The sequence below is a fragment of the Accipiter gentilis genome, chromosome 7 (genome assembly GCF_929443795.1).
Source record: "Accipiter gentilis chromosome 7, bAccGen1.1, whole genome shotgun sequence".
Classification (NCBI taxonomy): Eukaryota; Metazoa; Chordata; class Aves; order Accipitriformes; family Accipitridae; genus Astur; species Astur gentilis.
The window spans coordinates 5,080,779-5,105,963 of record NC_064886.1 but is presented as its reverse complement, the minus strand read 5'-3'; the positions used below and the strand labels follow the sequence as shown (position 1 = coordinate 5,105,963).

The window sequence follows — 25,185 nt, the reverse complement described above, 5'->3', positions numbered from 1 at the left end:
TGGCTGCATCCACGTTACTCCTCCTTTACGATAAATCAGAGATTAACTTTTTCTGTTCAACCCACAGCCAGCGTTTAAGCACCTCTGGACGTACAGGGAGCTGCTGTACATCTGAGCGAAAGACTTGCTCGCCGTCAGACAGACAGTTCAGCGTCAGGGCCGCTGACCACAGCACGTGTATCAATTTAAGCTCACATCTGCTCTCACCCCCGAAGGGGAGGAAAGCAAGCGCCTTAGCACACACCAGAGGCCGGGCCGAGGCCGGTGCCGCTCGTGACACACACTGTTCTCCCACTACCCTCAGCGCTCCTGCACTGCTGCCATCCAGTAAATCCAGTCCATTGTGTCAGCCAAAAGATTTCAGCCTTAACTCTGACATTGCTGGCTTTTGTGCATTAAGCCCTAACATCATTTTAAAATGAACACTGCATTTAGGTTTAAAAGGGAATAGATGAATATTGCTAATTTTTTGAAGGACATAAATAAATATTATGACAAGAATAAATGGCAATTATCCATAATAAAGCATGAAAGATAAAAAATTACATGTAGCAAGTTATAAACTGATTGCCAGAACATTCAGGAAACAGCTCTTTGCAGTACTGTGAAGCACACAGTTGTACGTACACACCGGCAAGCTGAACCGTGCCTCCTTCCTAACGGGATTTTATTTTCATTGTTTCTGAGAGAAGTCAATGACATATAAAATCTTAACAGAATGGATCCCAAGTATCAGTCTAATTCATTATCATCATTAATGCAAAACTCATACTGATTTTACCTAGGATGAAGTTTTATCTATAGACAGCAGGAACATGCTCTTGAAAAGGTACGACTCAATGTAAAAATACAGATTGTAATGCATCTAGCACTTATGCAAGACTAGTGAGAGACGGGCTGACCCAAAATGCCCAATGCACTTCTCCAGTTTGGAAACTGCAGTTGTACTAACTGCTTAGTAGGAATTAGTCAGTCTGCAAAGTGTTGCAATGGTTCTGAAATTTTTTTAGGGTCTACTAAAAGCTTTCTAGTATCGTACAGCAGTTCTCCCAAGGGAAACAGATTACAAAGTATTTTTAAAACCAGTTATTCACCCACTGAACCAGACAATCTGCATTAATTAATCTGCCAAATATATGTGGATATATTTACACACGCACAAAAAAATTCTCATTAAATGCTTTTGGTTTTTTTAATTGAAGCTTCTGTATAAAGGCTATTTCTCAGCCTAAAGCATCTCAAAAATTCTTAACCTTGAATCTGCAAGGTAATACGTACCCTCATTGCTCTAAAATCAGATACCTGTCTAAATCCAACAGCTGCAAGGAAAAGTGCTAAAATAAGTCAACCTTGTATGCAGCATTTGTACAGTCCAACTGCAACCTAAAGAAAGTGAAGACATTGCATTTCACACATATAAGGTCTGTGGGAGAGTACCTATGTTCTCCTGTGTGTACAGTGCCTAGTGCTCTCGATCTTCAGCTGTAACAGTGGCTCCACGGATCTACAGAGGTACAAATAAAACGAAATTAGAGCTCAAACAATGAGTTTTAATCTGCTACAATATTTATAAGCCAAGTTACAATGTCTTAAAAATAAAAATGTAAAGGAAATGGAAGTTTCAGCAGACCTTTTACTAGAGTGCTGAATGGGGTGCAAAACACTGCCTAACTGTGGTTCCCCTGCCGAGCTCAGATGCCAGGCATCGGGCATGACGTTACTGAGCTCCGCGATTCCCAGCAAAGCTCAGGCAGGAGCTCAGAAATGCTGCTCTCATGAGGCAGGACTGAGAGTTGTTGGCAAAGTGACCACACCCAGCAAGAATTTGTAGATGGAGAAACTTATGGTACTGAAAATTGCACTATGACCTAAGGCAGTGGCTCTGCTCCGCAGGCATGTCTGGTTATTGGACGGCACCGATGTTCCACAAATAGCTCCCTGCTGAAATGCCATTCTAGTTCACTGTTCGGCTCCACACAGGGGCACTGGGGACACCAAAGTGGTCTCAGAGGGCGTCTCCCCAGTGCTGACGTTTAGCTGAGGGGACGGAGCCAGAAGGTACACTGGCGAAGAGGAAACACCACAAGGAAACTACCCCATGCCATTCCCAGCCTTTCCCCACGGCGGAAAGCCTTCCCCTTCAGTTGTCCTGGTAGCAGTGAAGGATCACACACCTTTTGCAGCACTCTTCCTGAGACTTAGGGAACTAAAGCAGTGGCACTACAAAGTCCCTGCCACTAACATCCTCCTCATCCATGGAGCAAACGATCTTCCCTCCCTTTTCTGCAGCAAGGAAATGTTTTATTTAGGGAGCTGCTAAATGATAGAAGTCTTGGGGACAAGACACTGAAAAAGAGAGAAGAGAAGCAACTACCAATCGATGGGGGAGGTTAAGCAGCTTCCACATCACAGCAAAAGAAGTAGAGATGAGTATGCTACAGAAAGAGAGATGGAGAGTCTGTGGGCATCTGATCTTGGAAATACTGTGACTGGCCCTTACATGGGGCATGATGCTCAGATAGTGCTGTAAGGACAGGTTCTTTCACAGGCTTAGGACTATCTATAATTTTTTGCTGTTAGAATCCTGGCAGCACATCCCCCCAGTAAAGTGAGATAAATGCATATCAGGGAGGAAAGGTGGTGTAACCAATGACATGATCAGAGCACGAGATAGGAGTGGGTGTAGCTGAAGTGTGATGATTCTTTCCCAAACCACGAGGGACTATAATTTCAATGATATATTTCTAGCTAAACCATACACCACAGTTTAACAAGCAACAGAACCCTCTAGGCTGTCACAGTGTGTGTGAAAATATTCTACTCTTTGTCATATTTCAATTTCATATTAATCTTGAATCATTCTCACAGAACCTCCCTCATAACTCAAAGGTAAAACCTACAATGAAGGGAGAAAGTTTGTACTGCCTGAGTGCTGCTCAGAAGCAGTAGGGTTCATGCTGTGAACTGTGGTAAAGTACATTGTATATCTATCTATTCACCAACATGGGAATATCTTCAAAACAAAAGGGCAGTCATTTGTACAAAACTTATAAAGCTCTTGCTCCCTCATGGGAAAGGTTAGGTCCATATACTGAAACCTATTTGGGATCACTGCAGTATATTTAATACCACTCAACATTCACACACAGTAGCCTTTTGCATGTTCAAAATCCTGTGCAGACATGAGTTGATAAATCCCCAGAACTCTCTGGCAAAATGTGCTATTTTCAAGCACTTGCTCATTTCAGAGTCCAGTGAAGAATAAGTACTATGTCTGAATAAAAGATTATGGCAGTATTTTTACTTGCCAGAATGATTCAGGGATATGCACAGGAGGTTGTGAAGCAGGCTCAGTTGTGGGGGTTTCTTTAAGTGGCAAGAACACAGTAGCTAATTGAAAGCAGCTTTAACTCTTCAAGAGCTGCTTCAGACCACAGTGTTTGCTAGTCCTGCCCAGATATAAGAATGTGGTTTTATTCTGTATGCAATCAAAGGAAAGTAACCAGAATTCACAAGCATAAACAGGAAAACATGAAAAAGCCTGCTTATCAGAAGCTGTCACCCGAGCACCATATTGAAAAAAGAGTCTATGTGTAAGAGAAAAAAAACCCAACCTATGATAATACTGAAAGTAAAAAAAATAAAATTAGAAAAAGAACAAAAAAAACCCTCAATCCTACTAAACTCCAGGGTTTTGCAGAGGTGGTGAGCATTTGCAGTCTATAGATAAGATCAGAATTTAGATGTCCAGCATTTCTGGAACCAGCCCTAAGACACCTCATGCTAGGTGTACATAATTAAGGACTCAGCATCAGCAGACACAGTTAAAAAACAAGCCCAGATCTGTCTTAACAAATGAATTTTTACTGGTCTTCAAACTTTACCAAAATGGATTAGTTTGACTTAGAACTGGATTAAATCCCACTGAAAATGATTGATCTGGAACAATGACCTTTCACTGTAGAACATAACATGAAAGACTTTGGGGATAAGACTAATGAAGTGCAGAGATAAAACAAAATGCCTTTGCCAACATTTTCAAAAGCAGCCTCTTATTCTGGGTGCCCTACTTGAGTTGCTGCATAAGTGCTCATTTCCTCTGAAAATGAGGCCCTGAGCAAGTTGGGCCAGGCATTTAGAACAAAAGACTGCCTGAAAATACTGGCCTTGAAGTTGTACCTCCTAATGTTTGTCCCAAGTGGGCCTCTGATGTGCCCGTTCAGTAACTGTGATATCTAGGGGAACCGCCAATGGGACTGAAAGCAGGGAAAGCTGCTTCTTATGTCATTAATCCTCTCTAGCACTGTAGTGGATTAGTTCAGAGAAGTTTTTCACCGGCAGCTGCCATGCAGGTCCTCCATACGGCCATTTTTTGGTACCACACTTCTAACTTAGAACTACCGATTCTGAGCAACAGCTCAGTCTCTGACCTTGTCAGTCTTAGGCCTATCTGTTGAACTGCCAAGAGGAAAGCTGCCTCTAGCAGCACTGCTGGGAAATACAGCTGCCTGCCTATTGGGAAAGTGTCCCTCTCAGCTCGGACAGCTAAGTAACAGAACTTCTGAAAGTGCTCCTAGATTTCCATCCCCTCTCTGTGATCAATTAACACATGCAAGTACTATTCTTTGGGCCCTTATATGCATTTTGAGATAAAAATGGCTTTCTTTTTTCTATCTAGGGCAAGCTCCTTCCTTTGATAGGCCATGCCATGTTGAGGAGGAGGAATGACAACAGCAGGTACAGCACATTCAGCTCAGGGCAGGTCACCCACATGCTCAGAGTGCTTCTAATTACAGCTCCAAGGAAGAACAACATAAACACATCCAGAGCTTGCTACATATGGTAGGGTAGGGAAACCAGAACATGGCTGGATGCAAATGACACCTAGGAAATGAGAACAAGCTAGGACACAAACTGAACAATTCAAATGTTACACCAATGTGAATACAGTATGAGGAACTCCATTATGCTGTCCTTCAATGACTAGCAGCACCTAGCAGCACAGGCAGAGAAGGCCAAATACTAAGTAAACATCACTGGCATTCAGCAGAGATTCACCTGATCTCTTCCTCTACTGCACAGCAATGCATCCCATCTGTTCTAGCTCATGGATGGGGAAGCAGCAGCCTACCTCTGAACCCTGCTCAACCACCTGTGACTCAGCATTGTCAAGTCCTGTGAGATCATCCATAGGCACAGCTTGCAAATTCTTGTCCAAATGCAATTACCTCCTCAAAAGTGTTCTGTGCAGATTTAATACCCAGGTGGCACAGGGTAAAGATGCTAGTGGGCCAGAATATACTGTACTTCAACCACTTGGATAAATACTTTTTAATTTGCTGGGTTTCACATATCAAGCTTTGAATTATCTAACGTAAGTTTCCAGAAAAGTAATAAGTTATTTCATCTGGGAAATGACCTAGAAAATTCAATTGTCCTCCAGAGAACAACTGTGCCAAATTTGGAAATGAAATTCATCAAGTGAAGTGCGACAGAAAAAGCTTTAATTCTGCTTTAGGTGCAAAGCCGTTTTCAGATTTAAGTTTGGAAAAGACACTTGTCATTCTAGCACTCCTTAGGAATTCCGGTGAATTGATCCTTTTCTTTTTAATTAAAAAGTAAAAACAATTGTGTTATTGAACTATTAAAAAGCTTACAAGGCCTTAGGACACTGGTATTGTTAAGATGGTAGAACAAAGATCAGTTATTTCCAAAACCTAAATACTTGCACTCCCTAGAATGGGTTGTTTTCTTAGAAAATAATCTACTTAATTTTGAATGACAGGTACCTAAAAATTTCTATACAGGTGGACTAGTGTTAATCTAACCTTTATCATCTTCCCTGGCAGGGAACAGCACTAAATATTTGAAAGGAGCTGAAATATGTCTCATTTTAAGAGAGGCATCATTCCTCTTTACTCCAACAGCAGGGAAATGGAACCACCCTGGCTTTCATCCACATGTATCACATACCATTGACTAGCTAAATCACAGTAATCGCAGTGACATGACATATCATTAGGGGTGAGAATTAAAGTACCTTATTTGGGATCTCATACAAAAATCTATCAAGACCCAGTGTAAATTTTGCTATCGGGCTGCTGCTTCTGCATGAAAGCCGTTTCGCTGTTTGGCACACGGCAGCGCCTTGTTTTCTTTCCACCACAGGCCGCAGAGAAGACGCAGCTCTTCACCACCACAGCGCAAACGCCTAGAAAATGGATTTTACGCAGCGTGGCTGGGATCGCGGTACCTTTCGCCTACCGTCAGCAGCAGCAGCAGCGCCGGGTGTAGCTGGCTCCTGCCTCGGAAGAGTTACTTTTCTCCCCTCTCCCGCACAGCCCTGAGGCTCCCTCAGCGCAGGCGACCGCGCTCGCTGCCCCTCCCCACCCCGCGCGGGCCGCCAACGGTCGCCGCGCGCGCCCGCCCGGCTGTTGCTACGGCTCGGCGGGAGGCGGCAACCAATCAAGGGACGGCAGAATTATATTTGTCGCTGTTGCTACCGTCGCGGTGGAACGGCGGACCAATAGGGAGGAAGCAGGAAGGCGGCGCGTGGCCGCCACAGCGGCGGGAAGAACGCGTGGCCATGTTTGTCACAAACGGCTACCGCGCCGGCCGAGCTGAGAGGGGCGATGAGGCAGGGAGCGGGCTTGTGGGGAAGGGGCGAACGCGTCCCTCACGGGTTTCTGGGAGGGCAGCGGTCCCTCGGCACCTTTCCTCGGATCCACCCAAGGCCCCATTGCTGAAGAAAATGAAAGTGTCAACGTATGCATAACCCTTCCAAACGCTGCCGTTTTGAACACAAAACCTCCGACAACAAGAAAATGGCCTTCCATGTGAGATCCGCCAAAATAAGGGAAGTATCTGGGTCTCAACAGACACAGGTGTGCCCAGGACAGCTGGTGCTAGGGTTTTAATATATAATTAAATACCACGTGTGAATAATCACACCCTTACCTTGAAAAATGAACCTTGGTGAAAGAGTAATTCATAACCTTTATTTGCTAACTTTATTACAAAAGGTACTGGAGACATCTACTGCCTGGATATCAGGGCTAGAGTTCCAGCAAGGATTACCCCTTTTGCAATACAGATTTAAAAAACAGCAGTAATACTTAGGGAAAATACCCAGAAGACTGCCCAATGACTTGCAGCATTAGTTTTAAACCTGCATCAAGGGTCTGCTTTGCTGCTCATGCCCCAGTGCTCTCACACGCAATTCTGCTTTTTAGTCTCCAAGAGAAAGGAAACAGGGCTCCTGATCCCTGAGCAGCGTGAGATGAAGGAGTGTAACAGGCAGCCTTGAGGCTGGGTTAAGTAAGGAAAAGTACTGGGCAAAAGGAACAGAGTTGCGCATGCTCTCCAGGAGAGCTGCAGTGAAACTGCTTACCCCCGCGGAGTAAGCAGCCTTCAGCCAAACGCAGTATTAGCCCCACACTTCCTACAGCGTGTAAGAATCAGAGTCTGCACAACTCACACTGCTTTGCAGGGCACTTGTCTGAATAGGATGTGCTCACCTGCTGCTGCCTGCTGTCAGACTGCTGCAGACCACCTGAAGGGTGACACAATTGCCTTGGCAGTTTCAGTCCATCTAGGTCTGGGGACTGAAAATGGATCAAGAGGGTTCTGCAGCTCCCACCTCCACCATTCATCCTTCTTTCCCAGGCAATCTGAGTTGCAGGTAGTATTAAATGCTGACAACACTGATATGCTGTCCCCCAGTCCTGCAAGAACATTGACTTTAGCACTGAAAATTCTGCCATGCTCCAGTTGATGTCATCTGTGGCACTACGGAGTATGGGATGCTCCAGAAGTTACACCTAGCAGTACAACAGAAATGCAGGGATAAGAAATAGGAGTATTTACTAGCACTTAGCCAAGACCTTATTTTCGAGGCCTGAGAAAAAGTTAACAAATATCCAACCATAGGCAATGTAACTAAATTTTACTCTTTGAGTACAGGAGCTGCATTTACCTTCATGATGTAATGAAAGACTCAGATCTGACCAGTGCTATGGGTAGAAATATGTAACTGCCACAAAACCAGTGACTTGCTATTTTTAACATCTACAGTGCAGCTTCAGACTGCTCCAGTAAAAACCTACAATCCACAATGCACCTTTGGTTTCTTCTATCCTTTGCAAAATCCTTAATAAAACTGTAACTAAAACAAACTTTGTAACTATTAGAAAAAGTCTTCATCCTTCTACCTAACTCTATTCACCTCCATGTCAAACACCTAATTCATTAAAAAAAAAAAAAAAAAAAAGAAAGTATGAGGTGTTTCCTGGAGAAGTGCAGACCACATCGAGCATCTCTGCAGGCAGGTCACATTCGTCCACCGACTGAGAATTCAAAGAGCAGCCATGCTGCCCAGAACGTGTCACTGGATAATGGGTCAGCAACTGGATCCTCCAGGACCTGAAAGACACAGGAAAGAATAAAAGCTTCATTCACCACATACGATCTTTAATGATGCTGTTGCTCACAGTGGAAGAGCTCCTTTGGGCAGACATGCAATGGCACAAGATTGTGCGATGGGAGGAAATGTCAGTGTTGAGGGCTGTGTGCATGAAGTGACAAAGTCCTTGTTCCCCTCTAAGTTCAGGACGTGGCTGTAAAAATTACAAGCACAACTAGTGCACAATTCAACTCTTAGTAATTCAGAGAAGAGCAATTCCCTTTCCTTTGCCCAAGACACTGGCTCCTATAAAAGCAAGTAAAACAGAGGGCAAGACCAGAATTAAATAATTAAGAAGGGAGTGATCACCTGAAGAAGGGAGCTCTGTTCAGTGAGAGAAAGAAATGTCTCCAAAATGAATTAACTTTTATTTGTTTGCTTGTTTTGTTTTTCTCTCATTTTGGCTCTGCTGGGATGCATTACCTATGAAAAGCAAATTGAAAGTCATGTGTGGACAAAAGGAAGTGTACATCTGCACCCCTGTGGTTCAGACATAGGAACCTAACATCTGCATATTCCTGCAACAAGGCTAGGGCAAGTTGATTCAGCAAGAAAAAGAGTGCCCAAGAAGTCCGTAGAATGCTGTAAGATCATTTACCCATTACAGCTCTTCCTTTTCCTACAGTGCACATTAAAATATGCAAGAATTGCTTTTCTGAATTCCTGAACTGAGTAATTATTACAAACATTTGAAGATGTCCCCTTTTGACATCTGCAGGCATCACACGGTATCTTGTTCCCCAGCCCACATTGCACTGAGTGTCATGTTTCTATACCATTGCAAAATCAGTGCAAGAATGCAAAACAGCAAGATGAAAACTCTAGCTACAGAGACTGCATGCTCTGGAAATCTTAGAAAAGGCTCATTCATTATTAATGCCCAAAGCTTTCCTGCTCGTCTGGCTCACATTATGGCTGGTAAAAAGGCCACTTTCCAAGATACAGATCTTTATATTGATGCTTTCAAAGGCTCAAAAGAGGTTCTGTTACTGCCCTCAGAGCTGCAGCCGCTTTCTATAATGAGACCAGCAGATATGGTCTCCTGCTTTTAAAAATCTCTTAAAAAGGTTTTCCCCAGCAGCTTACACTGCAAGAGAAACACAAATGGATAACTGATCAGTAGACCAACACATGTGAAACCAAAAAATAGCTCAAGGTACAGTTTAGATAGGGCTTTCTTGGGTCCTATTTTTAAGTAACATTTAATTCACAGATGTGCTCCCATCCCCTTGAAAGCACCAGATTTCTAACTTCTATTCTCTACTACCTTAAAATCACCGTGAGAAGCCATGCTGGCTGCATCCAGATCATGGGAGTAACTTCTTTTATCATTTCCAATAACAGCACTGCTCTGCTATCAGCCATCTTGGAACAGTGCAAAATTCCTTTTCCTCAGCAATAACACAGACTTGGAAATGAAAATTACACAAAAGATTTTAGGATGTCTGAGAGAGTAGAGTCAAATTCTGCAGAACCCCTCAGAGGGGAGGACCCTCAAGCATCTTCTTCCTGTCATCTTTCTACAATGCTAGATGAGTCCTCCATTGCTCAAAATTTAAATGACACTCTGGATCTGCACAGGTTGCTTTGGCTATCGTTTCAATGACACATTTAGTAAATCAGGGTCTGATAAGCAATCCAAGTGGAAAAAAAACCAAAACCACCTCTCCCTCCTAGCATCTGCTGGATGCTACCCAGGGAATGCTCAGTTTGCTCTGAACTGGATTCTGCTTAGATCAGACATGTTTCATACTAAATACGATTTGAGATTTGACATCTCCTGTGTGAGAGCTACAGCTGGATAGTGTGTATAGGGCTGAGCTCCTTTCTCTGAACATTAGGTGTGTTCTTTTACCTGGCTTTGTCCCAAGGCTTGGCTTTGTTCCATGCAGGGTGCAGAAACAGGTGGGCACTGAGGCTTGCCAAACACAGTCTGACAGGAACTGGAAGAAAATATGATATACAAATGCATTTGTATTTATGCTCTACTCACTACTTACTGTAACATTTTGCAGCAGGACAAGAGGGGCTGTTGGCAAGACTATTCTTTCAGCAGAGTTCCGTTAAGCTGTCTACAAACCTGCCCCGTTTCTCCAAATTGTTATGGCCTGAATATACAGATTCTGCCCTGGGAGGACTAGCCTGACCAGGAGCAGTATAGAGGAATGACATCTCGATTTGCAACTTTCCTTATGCCCTCAAGACACTCTCCATAAACAAGGAGAAGTCTACCAAAATGTGTCTCTCTTGGAACATATTTTAAAAAACACATATCTTAAGAGTCAAAACAGATAAACATGTGGCTTTAGACATAGCCACAACATCGGCTACAATTCTATTACAGCTTTTCAAGGCCGTCAGTCGAGACTCTGGGGACATAGCTTCCCCGTCTGCACCTCCCCCGGGGGCTCTGCCAACATCTCGAAAGAGGTCACAGTCTGCGGGCACTGGGTCAAGTAGGAGACACTGGGTACTTGACAGAGGGATGTTCTCTCCCTTTATCACCAACTCAAAAGTATCTATACTCCAGCAACACTGTCCATACCGCACCCAGAACAGCCCAGGGTATGAAGGGCCACACAGGCCCAGACCAAAGGTGCCAAATAACAGAGCATAGGAAAAAAGTACAAGAAACAGGGCAAGTGGTCAAGTTGCCCTTCCTTGGAATACCCTCCAGGTTCCAGCAATCAGTCTTGGGACTCCTCTGCTGGAGACTGCATTCAGGCAATTACATGTACTAACGACAAATGGTTTCAACCCCCTGCCCCCCAAGAATTTGTCTCATCCTTTTTCATAGCCCACTTACACTGACAGGCACAATGCCCTTAGCAACAAATTCTGTGATTTAATTAGGCTACATGCCAAAAAGTAGCCTCCTCATGTGTGTTTTCGAACTTGCTATCTGCCAGTGTCAGGGTGCTGGGTTATCCAGAGGGGAGAGCCTAACAAGCAGGAAGATTCCTAGCACTCCAAGCTGGAATCCCAAAAATGCAGGCAGAAGCGGTAAGCTGCAATGAACATCTCAGCACTGATGTTTTCTAAATCAATATGCTGGCTCACAAATGCAGTCTGTCTTGCTCCGTAGAGTTCAGTGTGCTTTTCTGTTTGAAATGGGAGGCATGAGAGAGTTATATTCTGCATGAACCATTAGCTGGGCTACATTCCACCTGTCCCAACTCGAGGAGTGAGGAGGATACACCATGACTATCTGTAAAAGCGAGCATCTGTTTGGTGTCCACAGGGACTTCCAGTTCGCTAGCTGGATCAAATTCTCCTGTCAGGCAGCAGGAGCAGATGGAGACAGTCAGCTTCCAGCCTGGTTCCCCCTCACTCTCCCACCTCACAGTCCTGTAGATCATAAGAGGTTTGGATACAGCCCAAATGCATAGGACTGACTGTAAAAAGCCCATTAAAGAAATCAACAGGAATTGTTCTAATAAGCTTTTAGGCCAAGTCCTTTCCAAGGAGGCACCTTTAAAAATGAGACAAGCAGATTAAGGGTCCTTTGTCTGACTTGTAGCTCTACCTCTGCACTTACAAAGCAGGGAGCCACAGGTGCTGGCAGGGCAGTGAAAGCATAACACTAAGTCCACTCCAGGTGGGTGACCTTGGCTAAATAACTTCCTTGTCTGTGGTTTACTCTTATCTGTAAAGCGGGGATAACTTCACTGCCCTCTCTTTCCAGGATAGCAACACTCATTCCCAGATGAGCGATGCTCATTGCAACATTACTGCTAAAGATGACTCTGGTGACACCATACTTCTCTCTAATCCGGTAACTCTGTTAGAGGGCTCTGCCTGATAACAAAAGTGATCCTCATTCATTGCCATTCACTGAGCAGTGATCTTACCCAAGACTATCCACACAAGGTCTCCCAGGTCTCTAGAGAGAAACTGCAAAAAGGGCCTAGATGAAATTGCAGCCTAAGCATCACTCATTTCTAAAGAGATCGATGTTCCATAGCATTCATGGTATTTTGGGGAGTTCAAGGTTTTGGGGGGAGCTGGACCAGGCCACTAAACAGGGTTTATGAATAGAGTTCAAATAACTATATCCTCACCAGAAGGTGTCAAGGAAGGAGCAAGTCCCGCCCCTGCCAGGAATACGATAAAGGGCGTGTGGATTCCTGGCACAACTGACATACCCAACAAGGAGACATTCACCATAGATTTCTGCTACTAGCGGAACATATTTTAAAAATAAACATGAGCTCACTCTAGAGTCAGAACATACAATTTTAAATCCAGCCAAAATGTTGCCAGCAAGCCTCATTGATCTTTCATGACCTTTAGCCACTGTTTAAAACTGTGAATCCTAAAACACAGACTGAGGTGGGTTTACAATGCCCAGACCTGGGTTCTCCCCAGCAATTCAGAGCAAGGAGACTGACACGAATGTGAACTGTAGGCACCAAGCCAACTGGGAAACACGGGTAAAAGGCAGAAATGTTTTTAGCAGGGAACTGGGAGGTGAAAACCCACTGATCTTTATCTCCAGTGAATCGCTGCCTTCCCTTGTTGCTTGACAAGCCACAAAGCCTGTCTGTGCCTCTGCTTCCTCATCTATAAAGTGGGAATAAAACTGCTTCTAGCTACCTCTGACATATTATTGACAGTATCAAGCAGAAGAGTTATGAAATGGGGCTACTGCTCCTGCTCTGTCTTGCAGATCAGTAAATTAAAGGAACTTCGTAATGTCTGTTTGGCAGTTTTTATTTTTATGTAACATTATGGAAGTTGTATAACATATGGAAGATGGCACAGATTTTTGTTGTTTTGCATTCTGTGAATTTATCTCAAGTCCCAGAGAAAACCCGCAGCCTGAAACATTTGTTACAGGTGGAAAACAGAAAGACAGAACAGTGCCTGTCTTTCTCTCTTCCAATTTGGAAAGCTTGCACTATGGAATAATCTTGTCATGAGATTATGAAGCTACAAAAACTATTTTAGGATTAAGTATGGGCCCTACCAACCCAGCCCACAGCATCAGCTCTCACTGGATCAGTACAGGATATGATTTTCTGCCAAAAAGAAAAACGGGCAAATAGCTTAGAAGCTAAACCTGCTTTAAAGAGAGGGGTTCGTATCTCTTCTGATTAGGCTGGCCCCGAATCTCCGATGTGCCACCACTGTAAAACACATATACATTTATACAGCTTTTCCTATTTCCACTGCACAGATATAAATATCTGCAAAATATGATGGACACAAGGAGAGTCAGGCCCCTGGAATGAGATGCATCACTACACTCTTGCTGCAACCCTCTTCAACGCGAGGATCAGGACAAGGCTAGATCTACAGCATCACTGTTATTCCTGCCTTTAGGAAGCCCAGTGCTTTCCACTACTTTACCTGTGGGGAAGAATAGATTCCAGAGTCCCTAGCTGTCCTTCTCTAAGGATGAAGCTTTCAACCTCTAAATCTGACTGCTGACTGAGTCTTCCTGAACTGGCCTCAATACAGCCACCTTGAGGGACTCTGCTCAAGGGAGCTCTGATACCTGCTGAAATAAATGCTCGTATTAAAGACAATTACAGATAACATGACCCCAACCTCTGACCTAGCTATTCCTCCCCTCCTTGCTCCACATTCACCAGCGGCTGGGTGAATGGCAGTCACAGCATTTTCTGTTCTGTGGACCTACAGCAAAAGCAGGCGGACATCACTTATGTATCCTATCAAGGCTATTCTGAAGAACAGGGAGAAGAAAAGAGATGGTGGGAATGCTGAACAAGACTGGACAGGAAGGAAACAGAGGAGAAAGAAAGAATAGCAGGAAGTAGGAAGGAAACTGAGAATGTGTTGCTGAAGACAAGCACCATGTCACAGTTAAAAAGTTCCCAGCCTCTGCTCAGGCAATCTCTTAAGAATGACAGGCATTTAAAAACCCCAAAGCTTGTAAATTGACAAGGTGAGCACACAAAACCTGAACGGAATCTTCCAATGGAAATGCTAAAAGAAATCCACCTTGCTGGAAAAGTACTATCTTACAGAAGCAGTTACTGTTTAAGCAAAAGAGTAAGTAAGAATGTCCATTTCGACACCTTAAATCAACAGGTTTTCTTCATTGAGCTACTATGGGAGCAGAACTCCAGAGCTCAAGATAAGCCCTGCTCCCATTTGTCATGACATTGGAAAGCCATGTAAGTGAGCAAGAGTATTTACAACAAAGGCAAGAGAAGCTTGAAAATTCTTAAGGTCAACGATCGGGGTGCAGTTTTACTAACCTTCTATACTTGGGGTCCACATCGAACCAGAGACTCCTCTGGCGCTGCAAGGGGCCTGCCACATGGCCAGCCGTTCATCTGGGAAGGTAAGGGACCCACAAGAGCACAGGACAAAGTTATCCGGCTGGGGGCTGGCATCAGAACTGCTTGCTACTTCTCTGGGCTGCAGGACAGCAGAGTTAAAGCAGGTTCCCGGTTCCAGCATAGCCTCAGTGCAAAAAGCTACAGGCCGTTCAGTGTTGTGAGTGGTCCTTCCTTCATACAGCTCACTGCTCTGCATAAAGCTGTAATGATGGAGAAAACAAATCAGCCAGACATACTGCTTTGCAAAGAGGGAGCTAAATCTGGGAGCCCCCAGCTAAATCTTCGAATCCTGCCCTTGACAGCTGGGAGATGAACTGCTAGATGCTCTGACTGCCTGATGCTGGGCATGGACCATTCCCATCTATGGAGTCACAACTCCTAAGTGATGTCCCCTGGGAACTAACATGAAAGTCAGTTCCATGAACAAGTTTAAAGGTTGCTTCATCTCTGAACTGTCACTTTAAAGACCTTTTCATACATCACCTGGATTCCAGCATCTTTAAATAAGTTCCTTCAGGAGGCTTATCCAGATCTGCAGCTGACTGCTCCCACCCTGGGTCACAGGGCACAAGGGTTATCTCCATTTGCTCAGAGCCGATGCCTACACAAGATCCATCTGAAAGGTGCAGGCCAGGCAGGTGAAGGAACACTAGTTACTCCAAAAAGCAATGAAACAAGTCTAATTTGCCAAATGTAGCAAGACCCTCTTATTCCCCATGACTGAAGTTTGGTCAAGATTCTGTGAAGGGGCATGGAAATACTGGGTTTTACTGGAGTACCGCCCTGATACCAGAATCTGAGAGCTAAAAACCTGCTGCCTCCCATGTACTTGCTTTCACTTGGTGCCCCTTCTGAGATGGGCATCTCTTCACCTGTCTTTGCACAGGCATTATAAATGTTTGCTCCTTCGATGGAGTGATAGCCTCTAGCCAAACAATGAGGCACTCCACTGAAGTAGAGTCCTCCAGTGTCCACTCGATCCATCAGCGTATAGATGCTGTTCTGGAGAAGGAGTATCCTTCCCTTCCTGAGGGAATTTAAAATTGGTTTTCAGCTTTCTGGACCACACCCTAAGCCCATTAGGAAGAGACGAACCTTCAGTTTGTGAAATGTAGGATCCTTTATCCTGCTGCTCCTTTGTGTGGTAAGTCAAAGTCCTCTCAGGACATGAGCTGTTGAGCTTTTCTGTACGAGGGAGGCAGGATTTTTGACGTCGTCGATAATTTGCAAACCAATTATAGACCTGTGTCGGCTGCAGGTTCGTGTCCCGAGCCAATCCTTCCTGCAAACCCAGGTGGAGGGAGAGATCAATGGAAAAAGAATAAACCACATCCGAATAATCAGGCTTTTCCCTTCAGTTCCAAAAGCAGCCCAGCAAAAGAGCTTTCAAACCCAAGGACATTTGTTCACTAGGTCTCCGATAAGTCTATGTGGATCTCATCGAGACCAATTTATAAACTCTTCTGCGTTGTTGGAAAACACACTCCACCCTGCTCCCCTAGTCAATTTGTTTGCTAAAGGAAACCATATACTGCTATTTTATATTGCCGCATTTAAATGTAAAACCTCACCAAAGCATGCTCTTCCCACAGAACGACAGCTTCACATCACTAACATGACACTAATGCATTTACCACATTAAATAGTTTTCACAAACTGTGAGCAGTATAAACATCTGTATCACGTTCACAGAAAAATTTCTGCTGTATTAAACTGTTAAATAATAGATCACATAAGTGAAGAACGTATTGGGAAAGTAATGCATAAGTGATCATTGTATCCTGACCTTTTATCATGCAACCTCATTATGCTCCCAATTCAGATTGGTTTTTTAAAATGAAAATTTGGAAGTTGTTGCTGCTTTGTGGAGAAAGTAAGAAATAAACCATCTTCACATTGCAGAACTATTCCCCAGGCCATTCTGCCTCATATAAGAAGGGTGTTAGAAAAATTGAGCACCACAGAGGCAGACTTTAAAGTCTGAAGCCTTCAACTTGCAAGGTAGTAATCAACAAGGATTACTAAATTAGTTCACATGTCACTTTCATTTCAAATACGTCCCTGTCCAAATAAGGTAGATACATGCATACATCAACACAGCCTATCGCGTTTTCAAACTCTGTGAATTTAATGTGATAAGTCAGTACAAAACATATTCTGGTAAGCAAACTGCAATATTGTACAGGCTATAACTCATTCAAGTCAGAACTATTTATCACTGTAATAGAGCTCTTCTGAGCGATGGTTGTTTTGCTGCCTATACTCAATCACTACATAATTAGAATGGTTAACGGCCCGATGAGGAACTTACTTCCCCTGATCTAGTCCAAAGCAAGTGAAATTACTTAGTGTGAACTTGAAGATTTTTTTAAAGAAACCTTTAGGAAAAGATCAAATACGGGAAATCACAACCTCACTGGGGCTTCTGAAAGCAAGAATTTAGAATGAAACCAGGTATAGGACCCCGATTGCAGAGTTCTGCTTTTCTGTGACTAAGAGACTTGATTGAAAGTAGCAAATCCCTACCCGCTGTTTCTTGTTTGGATTTGTTGTCACCTCTGCAGCAAACCTGCGCAGTTGCTGGCGTACTTCATCTGAATAGTTTCGATTCTTCAAACCTTCAGGACAAAGGGAAATAGGTGGAGGATTCCTGTACACAGGAGAAAACAGGATTAAAAAGGACCCAAAAAGAGTAATTCACATTCATGGGAATTTTCTCACATTGCCACAAGTGGTCAAAGTGCCAAGAAAAACCTAGCTCCAAGAAGCAACCATCCTGAGATGCAAAAACAGCCCCTGCATCTGCTAACCACAGCAGAGAAAAAAAAATTCCGTTTCCCCACACCATGGTACCTCTTCCTGCAACGGAATTTCTGCAGTGGTGTCAGAAAATCCGTGTGGTGTTTCTCCATAACCCTCTGGTAGTGAATCTCATGCCAAAGTTGCACCAGCTCCTCCTTCTCTTCAGCCTTGCAATACTAAAACAAAACAGTATGTAAGCAAACTCTTTCCAGGTAGTCAGTCAGGCTCCCTATAAAGTAGGAGAAAACCCTCAACAACTAGAAACTTACTCAGAGATTCTTATGGTTTGACAAAGCTAGTAGCATTATTCAAGTATATGGCTCGCTGTACTTTCTCTAATGTACACAGGGAGTTGCCTAATTCCTTCTTTTCCCCTGGTGAAAACGGCTACACTACCATATCTAGAGACCAAAATCCCTCACCTTGAGTGGTGCCCTCCAGCCTTCCTCACATCTTCCCATCCTGGTAAGCCCTCTAAACTTGGCCTCCCTAAGGCTTTTATGTCCTGAGCCTTCAGTTTTTTGAAAAACTCCAAGAACCGCCACACTAGAGAACAAAAATCCTGCTTTCACAAACTACAACCAACCCCCTAATCACCCAATTACCTTCTTCCCCTTGGCTGATTGATAGTAACCACCTACAGCAAAGGCTTTATCCTGTTTCAGGTCAACCAACACACAGGTATCACCTTCCACAGCCCTACGCCAGCTGGAAATGCTCCACGTGCTGCAGTTCAGGTACCTCTGCACTAACTACTATTTATCTAATAATGATTTTTGTCTCCATGAAGAAACAAAGAACGCATCCCTACCTCCAGGAGTCTGCAGGCTGTGTCATGCTGCCCATTATGAATATGGACGAACACGCAAGCTCGGACAACATGGATGTTAGTGAGAAAATACATCTTGTGTTTGCATCCCATCATGGCCCCAACCAGCTTCTCCAGACTAGGAGATGAGCTCTGGAGGTCTTGGCAAAGCTGTCCTGCTAGATCCAGCAGCTTGGCAGGTGGGGGGTCCTTGTTTTTATTCCTATTTAACATGGCCATGAACCGCTTCATCCTTACGTCCTGTTGGAAGCTTCTTCTATGCAATGCACAAAGTTGTGGTTAGATAAAAACTATTATCTCCTATTTTTAGCTTCCATGGTATGCTTTTTTGTTGTTTGTTTAAAGGAAAGAAATTCACTGTGCTGTTAAAAGCAGCCTGAGGACCTCAAAACACTTAAAATAAAACCAGACCTAAAGCAGCCCTGAAAGGCTAAAGCCACACCAGGTTTGCAGTTGAGAAAACTGAGCTCAAAAAAGACACATTAAACTTGCCCCCAAACTTGGAGACTGAAGGAGGAGGCCAAAGCAGAGGGGCTGCTGTGGGGACCCACATGCTGGGCTGGCCCCAGTCTTCCCCACTTTGGTCTGTGTGCACAGCTGGGGACACTGGGGTGCTGCAGAGCTGCCAGCACCGCCCCCCCCGTGCCTCCAGACCCTCCACTCCTGTTCGGATCAGGTACCCCCATATCCAAATCACGATACGAAGCTTTACATCCTCTGCTTACAGGTTAAAACTACCAGAACATGAAGCCCAGAGACATTCAGGTGAAATTAATGAGTTTTTTTCTCCAAAACAGCATGGGACAGGCCAGGAGCAGCCGGCAGTTACAGCAAAGTGTAACTCAAATGACCGTCGGGACTGGTTTTCGCCCATTTTCCTGGGGAAAGGGGGCCGGCGCGATGCCCGGTGGGTCCCCCCGGGGACACCCCACCCCTGGGCCAACTCCAGCCCCACCGGACAAAAGGAGGAAAAGCTGTTAAATACCTGCGAGGTTGAGGAGCACGGACACCCCCGGCAGCCCCGTCCCCTCCGGAGCCCGCCCCGGCTCCCCGGCCCCTTCCTCCCGCGGCGAAGTGCCGGGCCCCGGTACGTGCCCGCCGGGCCCCGGAGGAGGGCGGCGGGGGCTCCTTCCCTTCTTCCCTCCCTCCCGCTCCTCCGCAGGGAAAGGCCGGGCTGCGGGACCCTGGGAGCGCAAAGCCGGTGCTGCAGCCAGCCGAAACCTCACCCTTGTCCACGGCCTCCTGCAGGGGAGGGAAGGAGGGAGGCAGCGAAGAGCTTTGGAGCCTTAAAAGCAATCCCGGTTTGCAGGTGCGGAGCCTCTGGTGGCCTCTGGGTCCTTGCACGGGGGGCGGTGGTCTGCCCCTGCAAGCCACCCCTGCCCCCCCCCGCCCCTTAAATTGCTTTGACAAAGCAACTGCTACCTGCACAGCTACTTTTCCATAGTAAAATGATGTAGAATAGAAGGCAGCAAGTTGCTTTCATAGTAGAGAGTATTTTTGAAGATGTTAACGGGGATCAGGCGTGCACTGGTAATTTTGACACACTGAGACGAACTGAATGAAGAGGCATGCAGCTCAAACCCACCTTTTCTAGGTGGGTGCTGCCTAATAACAGATGAGTCATCCAGACTCAGTTTAGGGGATAAAACTGAAGCAGCAATGATTTTTTTCTTGAATCAGGTCTGAACACCACCGTGAATGTGTCAGCCCTCTGCTGACTTCAATTTAGCGAGGACGGATAACAATAGTAACGATCTCACAGAGGGAGTCAACAGCCCCCCCACGCACAGCGCTCCCGGGTGCAGGTCCTGAACCTGCCCTGAATCCACACTTAAATAACTAGCTCATGCCCAGGCCATGCACCATAAGCGAGCTTCCTCTGCAAAGACAAAGACTACATACTTGAGCACGGGCATCTTCGTTTTGCTGCATGCAGACATATCCTAAAAATCTGCTCATAATCCTCCTTGTTCCTCCAATCAGCAGGACCTCGTGTTCAGTCGCCCTTGAGTTCTCCTTAGGCTTGGATGCTGGCCTTGCAGGACAGTAACTGGCTTCTTGCTCCTGCTGCATGACACTGTTCTAGATCCAGAGCTGGAGACAGAAAGTCCTGGATGCTTAAAGGACAAAGCCCCACCACTGAACTTCGAGCATTTCATTATCATGCTGAACATAAGCAGCAGTATTTCCTTTTGGCAATTATTCTCCTTTACTCCCCGATTCTGTACTGCTCTCTGGAGTCACAACAAAACATCAGGTCACTTGATTTTCTGCATTTTTACTTATTTACATGTATGAAATTTAACAAGTGCGTCTCACATTTTATCTTACATATTCACACAATCAGGTACACCTCAAAAGGGAAAGAGGCAGGCTGCTGTCAGGCACATCAGATGCAAACAGCACCAATCATTTCCAATGACTGTAAGCTGCTACCATCACACTCTGTGCTGAATCTAACTGCCCTTGAAACCCACTTGCACTCTCCCTCCTTTTACCTCTGCTCTAACTGAAGTTTTGGCAATCAAAGACTGCAGCTACTTGAAACCAAGCTGAGGTCAGGTGATAGATATTGGCAAGCCAAGAGCTCAGATTCTTTTTCCAAAGGCTTAATCAAATTCTGTTGAATATCAGCAGCATTATTGATCAAGTCCTCTCGGAGCCTCAAGATGAATCCAACAGAGAGGCTCTTTTCCAGTTATCCTTCACCTCTACTTCCTTGCCACAAGGTAAAGCTTCCAGCTGTCTCCCTAAGAGATACAAGCCTTTTTCATGGAGCACTAGCATGCATTTTATCTAGACAATCGGTCCAGAACAAAACAAGCCGGCTATCTTTGTTCCAGCAGAAGTCTGTAAAGTCTTTTAGCAACCGATCAGCAAACTTCTCATCCCCAGTGGCACTGGACCGCCACGTTTTCGTCAGCATGGTATTGTAGGCCCAATTGTAGCCAATGCGTTCTTCACAAAACATGTTCTGGTTGGTGGAGCTAGTGGAGTTGCGCCGGCGCCGCTGCTGCCCACAAGAAAATTTCCGCTTGGAATATGGTAGCTGCAAAAACACTGTCCCTGAAGGAAACAGACAGGACTTTAGTCTTGGGCAGACCTAAGTCCCTACAACTGGTAGCTGACTCATTAAATTCTGAAACGGAAACTGGACTGAGTTTCATTTAATTGCCTTTTAGCAAGATAAAATGCAATACACTTTTCCTCCTTCACTTTTACATGCTACCTCTTCCTGCAAATTACAACACTGGGAGAGAGCACACTTAGTCTTGCCTTTCTTTTCATAGAAGGGAACGAAGCAAAGATGTAGGCTCTGATCCATCTTTCTAACTTTATATCAATTTCCATTCTCTTCTGCAGTTTTCCAAAAGCTGTCTTCCTCATGTCTTAGTAACCCCTCTAAACATACTAAGTTATTTTACTTTAATATGCCATGCATGGAGCTTAGTTAGAGGTGCTGATAGATCACCATTTATGGAAAATAATAATGACAGCAAGTGGATCCTAAGTGCTTTATCTCCCACACAGTGTGCATGGGTAGAGACGCCTCTACAACTGACCTTAAGCATGAGAACAGAACACTGATTTGTCCCAACACCTTTATCTCCTTCTAGCTTCTAGATACATATTTATTTACACTGCATTTGGAATAAACTCTTCCTTTTTTTTTTTTTTTTTTTTTTTAATTTCTCCATCTCCTGGAAAGAAAAATTTCAAAGACACTATAAAGCAAGATTTCAAACCAATGCCATTGATTAGCAGCAACACTTTGTACTTTTCATACTGCCTTTCCAGTTTTCTGGTTTGTGTTGGCTGATACACCTACTTGTCATCTGACTAGGGACATAATGAAGACCAACATCACTGGCACAAAACACAAACTGCACGTAAAATGGTTCTTTTGTTTATAATAGCCTCCTCCTTGCCCCAAAGCCTGCCAAGTATTGCTCACCTGTGACATGGATATACTGGGGCTTGTTCTCAGCTGGGAAGTTGAATGCTGAGGCCGAGTATTTATCTTGCACAAATCCAAATCTGGAGAAACAAACACCAGAGAATTAAAAAAAAAAATAGATAGAGAGCCACTCCAGCTAGGATTCCTCCAGCCCAAGGCAGGAGCACCAGGGAATCCTTCCACTATCACATAGGCTCCCTCTTCGTATGGCCTGAAGGGAAGGGGAAAAGGGATGAAGAGAGCTGAGCTTCTCCAAATACTCTCCGCCCCTGCTAGGCACAGTGTGAAAGCTTGTAACCCCACACTGATCTCTGTCCTAACTTGTGACAGAAACAAGAGCACCAGTAGCTCAGTTTGGGAGGGCACTGAGCAGTCTCTGACAAAATGGGGCAGCTGCACATGAATGAGGGAAGAGTGATAGTCAAGGCAGACATTCCTTGGGTATGTTTCAAGCTGTAACGTCCTTTTTTTCATGCTGGGCAATATTCCACGCAGAACTTCAAGCAGCTCACCTGACAGTTCTTTGCTGTTTGTATAATACTTGTTCCTCTCCTGCTTTCTAAGCTAATGAAAGCTTATTTCCAAGCTAAAATCCATTACAAAAGGCAGTCTCTCTGTCATGAAAAAGACCTTGGCAGCAAGACCATGAAACAAACTCACAGCTCAAGCACACAGAGGTGTTAGGCTAGGTAGTATGCAAAGTTTCCAACAATTCCTTCTTAAACTGGGCCCAACCTCCTACATACCACTCCCATTCCAGTCTCCTGGCTATTGTCAATCATTGGTCATCATCCAGTTCAAGACTGTTAAGTACATGTGAAGGAAGTAACTGTCCCTTCTCAGAAAGAAATCTAGTTACAGTCTATCTGCTAACTTAGAAAAACAGGGCACTTTCCAAAGACAATGCCCTCCCTATGAGGAGGGTATGGTTTGCTAATAAGTGACAGGCTGAAACACTATCTACCTGCCCCTTGTACCCACAGAACCACCTCCAGGCATTCTAGTTATATTTTAGTCTCATAATCTGCAAGCAGACTTCAGAGAGGCAGAAGGCACAGAACCCATGCGACTCAGGAGTGACTGTTCAGCACAGGTCTTCATCCTACATGATTACCAAGGTAGATATGAACGTTTCAAGTCATTCTGCTCTGTACATACCTGTGTGCTATTGCTTCCTGAAGGAGATGCATACGGTCCCAGTATGTTTCTGGTTCGAAGCCTGAAACAAACAAAAAGGTAACAATTACCTAGTAAAGCCACTTTATTTCTTTATTTTCAAGACTTCAGTTTTCCTTAGAAGACCTCTGTGCACTTTTTTCTAGCCATTTCTTTTAGTCACATTTCTTCTGTCAGCTGTCCCTTAAATGCCATCTTATTAGAGACGTGACTTATACACTCCAGTAGCGGATTCATCCCTGAATTTAGCTTTTGTGTCTCTTGAGATGAAGGAGAGGAACATAATGAGGTGTGCAGGAGGGGGCAAGGAAGGAGAGTGGGCTGCTGTGTATCACCACAGAGTGGTCTGAAAATACTCAGTTCAAAGTCAGGGGGGGCTATGGTGATCTCACAGCATATGGATTTGTCACTGATTGTTCTACATTTACACCTGGACACTGGGTCAAACATTAATGAAAATAAAGAAAACCATCATCTTTACCATTTTAAAACAGAGCCTTTTACTAATTGTCCCTTCTCATGATGCAATTTTGTCTCTCCCTGCATGAGGACAGAGTTCTCTGATCTTTGAGCTTCCACCTGAGACCTACCACAACAGCATCACTCAGAAAGGCGAGGTCACATTGCAGAGAAGGAGATTGCACTTTCTAGCTCTTAATCTCATGTGCAAACACTCTTACCGTGAATGTAACCATGGCAACAACAACAAAAAAAGAGGATGGCAGTCATGAAAGCCTAATCTCACCGAGGGGGAGAATAAACAAATGCAGGATACAAATGCAGAGCAGCGGTGGGCATGGTCTACCAGCAAAACAGACTTACAGTATAGCATCATGTCAAACAATAACTACTTGATATAGGCTCTATAAGGGTATGCAACATTATGGCAACAAAGACCACTGGGGAGACAACCTTTCCTGTGCCTTGGTACTTCTTGCTGCCAACTTCATAACACTGTTGCATGCTGATTAGCCTGCCAGCACAGCCTCCTCTGATCACCACCTATCTGAGGATGGCTGCTGAAAGGTAGAAACAGACCCTTCATCCAGCTAATCCATGGCTGGTAAGTGAGGTTCTTCACGTCAGCAACATGCCAGAAGGGACCGGCTTGCAGAAAAGTATACGAAGGGGTAAACCAAAGAACGTATCTTACCATCAAACAAATGCTCACTACCCTCCTTCAACAAGCAGCTAACATTGAGTGGGATGAACAACTGAGCTCGAAGTGGGTCTCCGTATAAGTAACTGGGCAAAGCAAATGGGCCTTCCAAGACTGGAACTAGCAAGAAACCACAGGATGTGGCTTTCCGATGCCAACCCTGAACCTGAGAAAAGATTCAAACAATGAATCATACAACATATGCCAAACTGAAGAAGGGCACTTACGTGCATAGGAGCAACTTATTCCCCAAGAATAGATCAGACATACTCAATTCTCCACAGGCTCAGCTTGCTTTGCATGGCAAGCACACAAGTGTCCTTGTAAGCAAAGCAGTACTAGCACAAGACATCAGGCTTTCCTTTCTGAAGTGCCACATCGATCAGAAAGCACTTTAAAATAGGACATTTTTCAGGAACTGATTCAGCCTACTTATCATTAGTGGCTAAGCACTGCTGCTTTACTGGAACAGTGCAATAGATTTTAAAC

At 44.6% G+C, this 25,185-nt stretch overlaps 2 protein-coding genes across 23 annotated transcripts in view; both read right to left on the bottom strand.

Moving 5' to 3' along the window:
• Nucleotides 1-213: 213 nt before the first annotated feature.
• On the bottom strand, nt 214-20,990 carry ANHX (anomalous homeobox). 8 transcript variants are annotated; one of them, XM_049804911.1, is made up of 13 exons: nt 20,902-20,990; nt 20,306-20,497; nt 19,389-19,645; nt 18,386-18,659; nt 17,626-17,750; nt 17,299-17,422; nt 15,868-16,054; nt 15,256-15,388; nt 14,689-14,972; nt 10,317-10,404; nt 7,518-8,421; nt 1,438-1,504; nt 214-1,319 (listed from the first exon to the last, which is right to left on the bottom strand). In XM_049804911.1, exons 2-11 carry the CDS (start codon nt 20,474-20,476, stop codon nt 8,232-8,234), a joined length of 1,833 nt encoding a protein of 610 aa, XP_049660868.1. In that variant the 5' UTR covers nt 20,477-20,497; nt 20,902-20,990; the 3' UTR covers nt 214-1,319; nt 1,438-1,504; nt 7,518-8,231. The 8 variants fall into 8 exon arrangements, with proteins under 8 accessions (XP_049660868.1, XP_049660867.1, XP_049660869.1 ...); XM_049804910.1 differs by having other exon boundaries at nt 214-1,504; XM_049804912.1 differs by having other exon boundaries at nt 214-1,504; nt 7,976-8,421.
• The window catches only part of DEPDC5 (DEP domain containing 5, GATOR1 subcomplex subunit), a 48,207-nt gene continuing 43,687 nt past the window's right edge, over nt 20,666-25,185 (bottom strand). For all 15 annotated transcript variants that reach the window (XM_049804894.1, XM_049804887.1, XM_049804898.1 and 12 more), the window contains 4 exons: nt 24,691-24,862; nt 23,520-23,580; nt 22,359-22,441; nt 20,666-21,469 (listed from right to left, as the gene is read on the bottom strand). In XM_049804894.1, the coding sequence (XP_049660851.1) occupies nt 21,174-21,469; nt 22,359-22,441; nt 23,520-23,580; nt 24,691-24,862 (612 nt within the window). In that variant the 3' untranslated portion in view covers nt 20,666-21,173. The remainder of the gene's footprint in view (nt 21,470-22,358; nt 22,442-23,519; nt 23,581-24,690; nt 24,863-25,185) is intronic.

Bases quoted from the DNA above. Each gene is read 5' to 3' on its own strand.
- ANHX (XM_049804910.1), bottom strand. From the start codon at position 20,476: ATGCAGCAGGAGCAAGAAGCCAGTTACTGTCCTGCAAGGCCAGCATCC. The intron at 18,660-19,388 runs GTATTTAACAGC...TGCATTGCATAG, and splicing joins CGTGCTCCTCAACCTCGCAG to AAGAAGCTTCCAACAGGACG. The intron at 8,422-10,316 runs GTAAAAGAACAC...TGTGTCTTTCAG, and splicing joins AAGCCTTGGGACAAAGCCAG to GTCCTGGAGGATCCAGTTGC.